The 9585-nt window shown below is 52.4% G+C and overlaps 5 protein-coding genes and 1 non-coding gene across 6 annotated transcripts; 5 read left to right on the forward strand and 1 right to left on the reverse strand.

Annotated features, from left to right (window-relative positions):
* Positions 1-279: 279 nt before the first annotated feature.
* GLRG_10812 (peptidase family M20/M25/M40) lies at positions 280-1536 on the forward strand (the record flags this gene model as incomplete). The annotated part of the gene is made up of 1 exon (XM_008101497.1): positions 280-1536. The coding sequence occupies one exon, from the start codon at positions 280-282 to the stop codon at positions 1534-1536; it is 1257 nt and encodes a 418-aa protein (XP_008099688.1).
* Positions 1537-1947: 411 nt separating this feature from the next.
* GLRG_10813 (uncharacterized protein) lies at positions 1948-2356 on the forward strand (the record flags this gene model as incomplete). The annotated part of the gene is made up of 2 exons (XM_008101498.1): positions 1948-2043; positions 2123-2356. 2 exons carry the CDS (start codon positions 1948-1950, stop codon positions 2354-2356), a joined length of 330 nt encoding a protein of 109 aa, XP_008099689.1.
* Positions 2357-3804: 1448 nt separating this feature from the next.
* GLRG_10814 (uncharacterized protein) lies at positions 3805-4059 on the forward strand (the record flags this gene model as incomplete). Its single annotated transcript, XM_008101499.1, has 1 exon — positions 3805-4059. One exon carries the CDS (start codon positions 3805-3807, stop codon positions 4057-4059), a length of 255 nt encoding a protein of 84 aa, XP_008099690.1.
* A 608-nt stretch (positions 4060-4667) lies between these two features.
* GLRG_12542 lies at positions 4668-4783 on the forward strand. The gene has a single exon (XR_001139476.1). It is a non-coding gene; the product is annotated as a 5S ribosomal RNA (ribosomal RNA).
* Positions 4784-5273: 490 nt separating this feature from the next.
* On the reverse strand, positions 5274-5630 carry GLRG_10815 (uncharacterized protein; the record flags this gene model as incomplete). Its single annotated transcript, XM_008101500.1, has 1 exon — positions 5274-5630. One exon carries the CDS (start codon positions 5628-5630, stop codon positions 5274-5276), a length of 357 nt encoding a protein of 118 aa, XP_008099691.1.
* Positions 5631-6211: 581 nt separating this feature from the next.
* Positions 6212-7405, forward strand: GLRG_10816 (uncharacterized protein; the record flags this gene model as incomplete). Its single annotated transcript, XM_008101501.1, has 3 exons — positions 6212-6239; positions 6304-7058; positions 7217-7405. The coding sequence occupies 3 exons, from the start codon at positions 6212-6214 to the stop codon at positions 7403-7405; spliced, it is 972 nt and encodes a 323-aa protein (XP_008099692.1).
* Positions 7406-9585: the final 2180 nt, after the last annotated feature.

Consider the following 9585-nt stretch of genomic DNA (forward strand, 5'->3'; position numbering starts at 1 on the left):
GGTTTTCTTTCTCACAAGCAAGGATGCCGGAGACCGAGTCATATTCAGGGGGGGGACTGGCTGCGAGATCGGCGCGGATCCGGAACCCGGTGTGGGGTGGGCCCCGGCCCAAGCCGAGATGCCCTCAAAGTTTACATGCCCTCTCTCTCTCTCTTTCTCTCTCTCTTCCCCTCCCCCCCCCCCTCTCTCTTTCCGTTTCTCTCTGTCTCCCTCCCTCCTCCCCCTATATCTCTGTCTCTCTCATAAGAAACCAACCGGGATTCAGAGAGCAAAGCAAACATGACCACCTCCGCCGCTCCCACTGACCACCAGCGCCTCGATGCCTGGGTCGACGCCCACTTCGACGAGGAGGTAGGCTTCCTCCAGGCGTTGGTGCAAGTGCCCACCGACACGCCTTCTGGCAACAACGCGCCGCACGCGGAGCGCACCGCGGAGCTGCTGCAGGGCTTCGGCTTCGACGCCGAGCGCCACCCCGTGCCCGAGGCGGAGGTCCGCGCGTACGGCATGGAGTCCATCACGAACTTGATCGTGCGCCGTCGGTACGGCGACGGCGGCGGCGGCGGCCGTACGGTGGCCCTCAACGCCCACGGCGACGTGGTGCCGCCGGGCGACGGCTGGACTCGTGATCCGTACGCCGCTGTCGTCGAGGACGGTGTGCTCTACGGCCGGGCCGCCGCCGTCAGCAAGAGCGACTTCGCGACCTTCACCTTCGCCGTCCGCGCGCTCGAGGCCCTCGGAGCCCCGCTGCGCGGCACCGTCGAGTTGCACTTCACCTACGACGAGGAGTTTGGCGGCGAGCTCGGCCCCGGCTGGCTGTTGCGCGAGGGTCTGACGAGGCCCGACCTCGTCATCGCCGCGGGCTTCTCGTACGAGGTCGTCACGGCCCACAACGGCTGTCTGCAGATGGAGGTCACCGTCCGCGGGAACCAGGCCCACGCGGCGATCCCGGACACCGGCGTCGACGCGCTGCAGGGCGCCGTGGCGATCCTCAACGCGCTGTACGCGCTGAATGCGGGGTACCGGCGGGTGAGCTCGGCGGTGGCGGGCATCACGCACCCGTACCTCAACGTCGGCCGCATCGAGGGCGGCACCAACACCAACGTCGTGCCAGGCACAGTGGCGTTCAAGCTCGACCGCCGCATGATCCCCGAGGAGGACCCTGTCGCGGTAGAGGCCGAGATCCGGCGGACCATAGCCACGGCGGCGGTTGCGCCCGGCATCTCCGTCGACGTCCGCCGCCTGCTGCTCGCGAACGCGATGCGGCCGGTCCCCGGCAACAGGCCGCTGGTGGAGGCGATCCAGACGCACGGGGAGGACGTCTTCGGCGAGCCGGTCCCGGCGACGGGCACCCCGCTCTACACCGACGTGCGGCTGTACGCCGAGGCTGGGGTTCCCGGCGTCGTGTACGGCGCCGGCCCGCGGACGGTGCTGGAGTCCTGCGCCAAGCGGGCCGACGAGCGGCTTCGACTCGAGGACCTGAGGCGGGCGACCAAGGTCATCGCACGCGCTTTAAGGGATTTGCTGGCCGAGGCGTAAGGGGGCATCGGAGGGGGGGGGGGGGCTCTAAGCACTAGAGGTAGGTATCCGTAGCTGTGCCGCTCAATCGTGCTTGTTCCCAACAGGCTGCCGTCATTTTATTACATAACACCATGTGCGCCAAGAACTTTTTTTTTTACATTTTATCTTGTATCTGGAGGATCCACGGCCGAGTAGGCTTTGCCACCATACGCATGGCATGGGCTGACGGAACGGATCTGTGGCCGGAAATGTGAGCCCAGTGCGGAGTCGCCCATATAAGAAGGGTATGATGCCTTGCAACCAACTTCCGATGAGAAGCAGATCCTGCTGATGCTTCTCTGTCTGCGCATCTCTACCTGTCTCTGAAGACGATACCGCCATAATAAACTCGTTTAATCCTGACCAAGGACTCGTTACAGCATACCACCCATGTCGGAACCCCCGGATATCGTCTCCAATCCAGTCGAAGGCCAGGCCGGGTCCAGCATGTTTCAAGAAAATTGGAGTTTCCTGGAAGACGTGAAAGTCGGTCGCTATCCCCAACTCCCTGGCCAGCAGCCATCGCGTTACAATCTCTGGCCCACCTTCTAACGTGGAATCGCAGAAGCGCTTCGAGGGATCCGAGCCGGATGTCTACGCGGCTTTCATCAAGGTTCTCAGCGGCTTCTACACGACGACCGCGCAAGGAACCGAAGACACCGACGGGAGTCTGGCGAGCCTGCACGAGACCGTTAAGGCGCTGCTTCATGGCCACCAGGACCTGGTGGAAAGGTTTGAGAGCAGCCTTCCCCAAGACTATCTCGATCGTCAGCGGGACGTGCCGGACCACCAAAGCTAGGAAACTCCAAGAAGTCTTGGCAGGCCTTCCCCCTTCCCCAATGCCTCCACGCGTGCGGTGCCTTGGGCGATTTGACTCACGCTCCGTCACCGGACCGGCTTGCTTTGTCGAATTGGTGTGCGGCGGTTACCCCGGATCCAACCACTTGGACTTGCGAGGACAGACGCGTAGGCTTTGGATCTTTGGCCGAACATGACCGGCTCGGCCTGAGACCAGACGGGGCACACTGCTGGTCGGTCTTCCGTCTGATGCCGTTTGTGCAGCAATACGTTAGCAACTTTGAAATACACAAGTAACCTTCAAGCTCGGCGACGTCGTGAATGGGAACCGGTGAAGTCGATTGGCCGGTTTCCAAAAGAGTTGCGGAGTCGGGCGCATTATCTACCTCCCGTTATCAGCCCAGCGACTCCTTTCCCTCCAACGGGGCTGGAGAAACAACGTCGTGTGTGAACCAACCATACTAGCCCTGTCTGTCCATCCTGAGTCGAGAAAGGGCCTTCGCTTTGGTACCGAGTTTGGACCATATCGCCAGTCGGCCCCTCCCCCCCTCAGATTGGTCCGAGATTCGGAGCAAAGGCCGCAGGGCCTGGCGTGTTTGAGCACGCCGCCGCGATCTTGCGAGTCATGGCGTCACGGGAGTGCGAGGGCGGAGGGTCTAGAGTGAGAAAGACGATCGTGACGGCTTGTATGCGGTGCCGGTCTCGTAAGCAACGACGTGACCAGAACATACCTGCTTGTTTCAATTGCGAACGAGCTGGTGTTAAGTGTGTGAGCCTTGAAATTGACGGACGCGTAACCCCTCGAAGGTCGATTTCCTCGGTGTCCAGCAGAACCACAAGAGAGACTCGAACAACAATAACAAGGATGGATGGTTCACTTACATAGAGAGTCTTGAGGATCGGGTAGCTTACCTCGAGTCTCAGCTTGCCAACCGCGGAGCCCTCAATTCCCAATCGCCTTTTACAGAGCTCGCTTCTTCAAGTGGCGACGGCGGCTCTCTATCAAGAGACCCCGTGGACCGGGTTGCGTTCCAAAGCTTGGAAACAGATGCTTTTTACAACACGTTAACGACGCCAATCGGCCAGTCACTGCTTCGCTCGTTGCTAGCCGAGCCCATCAGAGGTGCTTCGCAGGCATCCAGACCAAGCGACCATCGCTCGTTACCGGATGCGCTACCCAATGCGGCGGAGGCTGCCTTGTCAGAGCGAGACGCGGCTGTCAGATTGGTCGATGCATACTTTGAACACGGCCGTCATCTACACCGGCCATCTCCAGCAAGTTTGCAATCTGCTCCCCGTGACACAGTATACCTGCTTTGTCTCGGATCCTAGCAGGGCATGACATTTCCTAGGTCTCGCGTCGCGGCTGGTCGTTGAGCTGAATCTTCATGATGAGTGTATGCTGTCGCCGCGAAGCTCGACCGCCGTCAACTCAACAAGCGCCGGTGGATGTTCTGGGCATTCTACACGTTGAAGAGAAACCTGCTGGATAGAAACCTCTGCGTCATAATAGGCAGGCCGTTCACTATCCCCGACGAAGCCATCCACACGCCGCTGCGAGAGCTCTCGGAAGGTGTCGGCGGCAGCCGGGCTCCGGCACTACACTTGATTAAGCACCGCAGGCTCGAGTCCGAGATGCTTGAAACCCGGAACCGCCACAGAACGGCGCGTCGGTCGACATCGTTGCTTGGAGGGACGGCATGAGGCGGAGAGTGATAGAGTGGCTAGAGTGTCCTTCGCAGTCTTTGCCCGACCCTTCAGAGAAGGACGTCCTCATCCTTGCGCAAAGCGTCGCCGTATCCATCGGCGACTACCGCCTGGCCTTTCGGGACGGCCAGCTCCGCTTCTTCTGGAGCACAACACACAACCTCTTCCGCAGCGGCGTGGCCATGGCCCTACTGCCTCCACCTCCAAGAGAGAAACCGCTACCGCGACCCTCTATCTGTATTGGGGCTTTGGGAACTCGGAGTAGTTTGAAGTAGTTTCTCAGAAAGTCATTCCCGGAATAACAGTTATTTCATGCGCCTGGGCGTGAGCCAGATTTCCGCTGGCTCATGAATCTTTGTGTGTCAAGCGTTAAGCAAAGCATTATATGGTTTGAATACCCTTTGTCGCTAAGAGAGTTGTTAAATAGTCTGAAACTTAGGGTCTACGTCTTATATCTGTTCTATTGAAGATTCTACAGCTGTTCTGTCAAAAAGCCATCTTATTTCTAGATTAGGAGAGAGCAGGTGCACACCGCCGCCCATCTACATGCATTTGTTGCTACAACAGTCTAATATAGTTAAATTTATCTCCACAATATTTCACATACGACCATACCCATTGGAAAACTCGGGATCCCGTCCGCTCTCCCATAGATAAGCCAATGAGGGCCGGATTAGTAGTTGAGTCGGTGACGATCAGCGAATACCTGGTGTTATATGTTTTTTGCTTTTGTTCCCTTAACCAAGGGACAACATGTTGAAGTGTGTAGATATAGTTATAATTCTGTTGAAGTACGTAATACGGCAGCGATTAACCTTGTTTATTTGCTCGATTGATTGTGTTGTCTATTGCCATCTTCTGGCATTACCCTCGCCGATCGGCTATCATCAAGGGGCAAATGCACGGAACATTATTTCTCCCTTATTTAGGTGGAGAAATCCATTTTGTCATTGAGCTTCCTTCACCCACCCCATGTAGTTAATACTTGTAGATTCAAGATCTTGCCAAGAGTTCTGTCATCGAGATGTGCGTCGTGACAACCCCACTACAAATGCTTGAGGTTTCCTCACCATCTCTACCGAAGTAATAGCTTTCGACATTGAGCGGGACACAGATCGCCTCGGATTGTCCGATAAATCAAACCCTCGACCTTCAAGTTTCCATCAAACGACGTCGGCGGCGGGGCCGGAGGCGAAGCCGGCGACGAGGGTTCAAACGTGTCCTCTGGGGGGTCCGAGATGGTCCGGGTCGAGGCGGACGATCCACTGCTGTTGGGGTCCTTGGGGTCGTGGTAGTCGGGGGGCACGCTCGTCGGGGGGCACGCTCGTCGGGCGCGGGTTGCACCAGAAGCCCTCACAGAACGTACCGCCGCAGGCACCAGCGGCCGCGAAAGTTGGCGACGGCTGGGGGCCCGAGGTGAAGGAGTCGGTTTGGCCGTTGCCCCCGCCGGAGCCGGAGCCCGGAGCCGGGTCGGGGATCAAGGGGCAGGACCCGCCCGGCTGTCGCCTGACGTACCTCCTTGTCGGGTCGCCGTCCGTGCCCGGACCGCAGGGCTCGAGACGCGACATCCCAACGGGGAGTTGGGGGCCCAAGAGCACGCTGTGGGCGGTGCGACAGAGAACGGGGTGACGGGACTAGGTCTGAGAAGAAAGGTCGTTGATGGTCGGGCAGAGGCCGCGCCCCGTCAGGTCAGCTTGCCAGGGAGATGGCATGGCTCGGTAGTATGTCACGAGGGCTGGACTAATCTCGGCCTTTTAATTAGCCTAATCTACCCTAGGGGTAAAGTAATCTATCATCAAGCCTCCAGTAAATTCACTGCGGTTTTTATGTAGCGTGCTGCATCCTGTGTCATTCTGCTACATTTGACACCTTCACGTTGGCAGATTATCGCGTACTTTAAACCGTGGGGCATCATCCCTAGTACGTCCGGTCAACTGTATAGCGGCAGGCCTTATACGAGCAGCTCACACTCCTTGACCAAGTACGAATACACACAGCCTCAATGTCCGACTTGTTAGGGCTGCCCATTCCCCTGAGCACTTACAACTATTGCCAAGCGACCGGACGGGCGATTTGACGGGCGAACAAGGGACAACCTCCATCTAAGGCAGTCGTCCAAGACCTCAGGCTTACGAGTCGGCATCGTGAGATGGCGCACATGCCCCCGCCTGACGACCGTATGTACTGTACCCTGGCAACTCGAAGCCACCCCAAGTAATAGTCACAACTGACTCCCGCCAGACACGACGCCCCGTGCCATCGTAACAACCTGCCCGCGGTCCTTGCTCTTCTGCGTCGTCGCCGACATAGACACCGCCAGCTGCCGCCCCCTCGCCATCACCTACCGCCAGGGACACGGCCACGCCCCGGCCCACGGCAACCATGCCCCCGGCCAACGCGTCCGCCACGCCCTCCTCGACGACGCGGCCCGGGCCGTCGCCATCCTGACCCATCCCGCAAACCGTACCGCCCTGGAAGCCGAGCGCGCCCTCGCCCTGGCATGGTGCCGCCAAGGAACCCCCGGCCGCGCCTACACCGCCGAGGTCGACGTCCCCGACGCCCCGCAGCCCCCCTTCGAGATGCAGTACAAGGGCCACTGGTCAGAACGCACCGGCAAACCCGACCGCCCCGAGCGGCCCTGCCGACCCGACCCGTGTGGGTTCCCCTTCACCTCGACCTGTCTGCGGCTGGCCCTGACCGGCGACGACCTCTACCACACGGGGTACGGGGACGTCCAGGAGCAGCCCCTGGCGTGCGTCTTCCGCGCCGACAAGCTCGAGTACGGCCTGGTCGTCCTCGACATATCCGACCTGGACGACGTGCGCTACGGCTTCGTCGCCCCCGCCGTACGCTATACGGCTGCTGACATTGGGCCCGTCTGGGATTACGTCGAGGACCTGCCCCTCGCCCGGCCTCCCACCCCCCGAGCTGGAGAGGTCGCCCTCCCGCACCCCCATGGCTGCCTCCGGCTTCATGACAAGATTCGGCCCCCACGAGTCCTCGCTGCCCTTGGCTCGCTTGAAACAGCACCGTGTCGTGGCGAGACACGCACTTAACCGCGAGAAACCCCTATCTAGGCCCTCTCCCTGCCCCTAGACCCTAGAATAAAAAAAACCTTGAAAAACTTCAACATGCTAACAATCTATCGCGGCAGACATCTGGCCAGTGTCCGTCGAGCGTCCAGGCCGTGGTTCGGCTTCTGTGCAACCCCCCACGCAAGACGACGGGCATCTCGAACCCATCATCGACCTCATTCTTCGCGAGGCTGCGCATGACGGCGGACGAGACGTCGCTCATGCTCACCGGGCGTGCATCGACCTTCACAGCTTCCAGGCCAGACTGACCGAGCGGTTACGAGCCAGGCCCGACGGGCTCCAAGGCTTATCCGCTTCTCCCCTACTCCGGCTGGCCTACGCTAACACGTTACATCTTAACTTGGCGGGGCTGGCGGGCCTGTCGTTCAAAGCCGTAGCCACATCCCTCGGCTCCAAGGAACTCTCTAGAACCCGGCCTTAAGCCTGGCCATTGATGATTGCAGCGGATCTCTCGAGGCGCTCCTTGAGGCTCTAAGCGAGGCGGATGGTGTCACACACATCTTGTTGGTATTATAGGGATTGCGATTGTAAAGCAGTAATAGTTTGATTAACTACTAGTTGCTTGTTAAGATAGATTGAAAAAGAAGAAGAAGTTGTTGCTGTAGATATTTGTGGTGGTGTAAGTGAGCTGCTAAGGTGAGTCACGTGATGGTAAATCACGTGACTATAGATTGGCTCTACTATTAAATAGTTAAATATCCTGACACTAGCAACTTTCTAAAGTAAAGGAAAATCGCTATAAATAGCCTAGATACTGCCTAGTAGCTAAAAAGCTTAAAAACGTAATAAAAATTAAAAGCCTAAAAGTATTTATTAGTTAAATCACATAAGAGAGATATCCTATAGATTACGTAATAAATTATAATACAGAATATAGTTACTTATTATATTAGTTAGTTATAAAGTGAATCTAGACTTTTAGGTAGTATACTAGTAGTAAGGTAGATACTGCTAAGGGAGGCAGTGTGTTATATAAATATTATATAACTACCTCCCCTAAAGCATACCTACTATATACTAACACTAGTAACTTTTTTTTTATAGTAAAAGTTACTAGTGCCCTAGCTATCTAAATTACCCTTAAAAGCCTTAAAAACGTAATAAAAATTAAAACTCTAAAAGTATTATACTTCTTATAGTTATATACTATATATTTTTATATCCTTTATTTTTTTTTATAGATAGTATAAGCTTATACTAACTTTTTTAAAGGCGTTTCTTTTTAGCTATAGCTATTAGAGGTATATTCTTATATTAGTTAGATTTAACTACTACTATTATAGTCTAGTTAGTTATATAACCTATAATTTATTTTTTACTATATACTTATTATAATTTATTACGCCTAAATAACCTAACCCTCTATATATATCTTAGCTTTATTATTTATAACTAGGCCCTTAAGTGCTTAATTTAAGGATACTTTTATAAATCTATTAGCTAGATTATTAGATCTAGTAATCTATTAGACTTTATAAAGCTTATATTACTTATAAGACTATCTTAGTAATATAATATTAATTATAAGACGCTTCTCCCTTATAGTTTCTAGCTTAACTAGGTATTTATAAAGTAAATATAAGTCTATATATATAATAGTTAGGATTAATAAGATATTAAGTTTTTTTATAATTATTATAATAGTTATAGAGAGGGCGTAAGCTATATTAACGCTTATAACTATTTTATACACTTTAGATATAAGGACGCTTTAGGTAACTTATTTAGACTTTATAGATAAGAAATAAAGAATATTACTATAAAGGAGAAATTTAGCTTAGTTATTATTAACTTCCTTATTTATAAAAAAGATAATAAATCCTAACTATAAAGTTATATTATAATTATTAGTAAATAATCTATTTATAAATATAAATAGCTTAGCTAATATAAGATCTAAAGGGATAAATTATAGACTATAGTTAAGTAAGCTTATTTACTATTATAGTTAATAGTTAAGGTCTTTAATTACCTTATTATCTAGCTCCTTATATTAGGCTATAATAAAAAAATTATAGTATACTTTAGGTTAGTAAATAGAGGTAATATATACTCCTTACGCTTATTACTAAATAAAATCTTAGCTAGCTATAAGTAACTTTATATTAATTAATTATAGTTTTACTTCTTACTTTTTCTAGTAAAGTATAATAGAAGTATATATAGTAAATATAACTATAATAATCTTACTATTAAAGATAAGTAGTTAGTTAATAGTAAGGAATAACTTATCCTTTATAGTAAATTTTACTTTAGTTAGTTCCTTATTCTTTTAGTTAGAAAATAAAAGGTCTATTAGGCTAATAGTATTATCTATTTATATACTAATAAGTATAAAGTGTAGATTTTTACTAGATAATAAGAGAAAGTAGGGGTTATATATAGTAAAGACTATCTAGAGATTCTCCTTATAGTAATAGTTATAAGT

This window comes from Colletotrichum graminicola (genome assembly GCF_000149035.1).
Source record: "Colletotrichum graminicola M1.001 genomic scaffold supercont1.67, whole genome shotgun sequence".
NCBI classification, from domain to species: domain Eukaryota; kingdom Fungi; phylum Ascomycota; class Sordariomycetes; order Glomerellales; family Glomerellaceae; genus Colletotrichum; species Colletotrichum graminicola.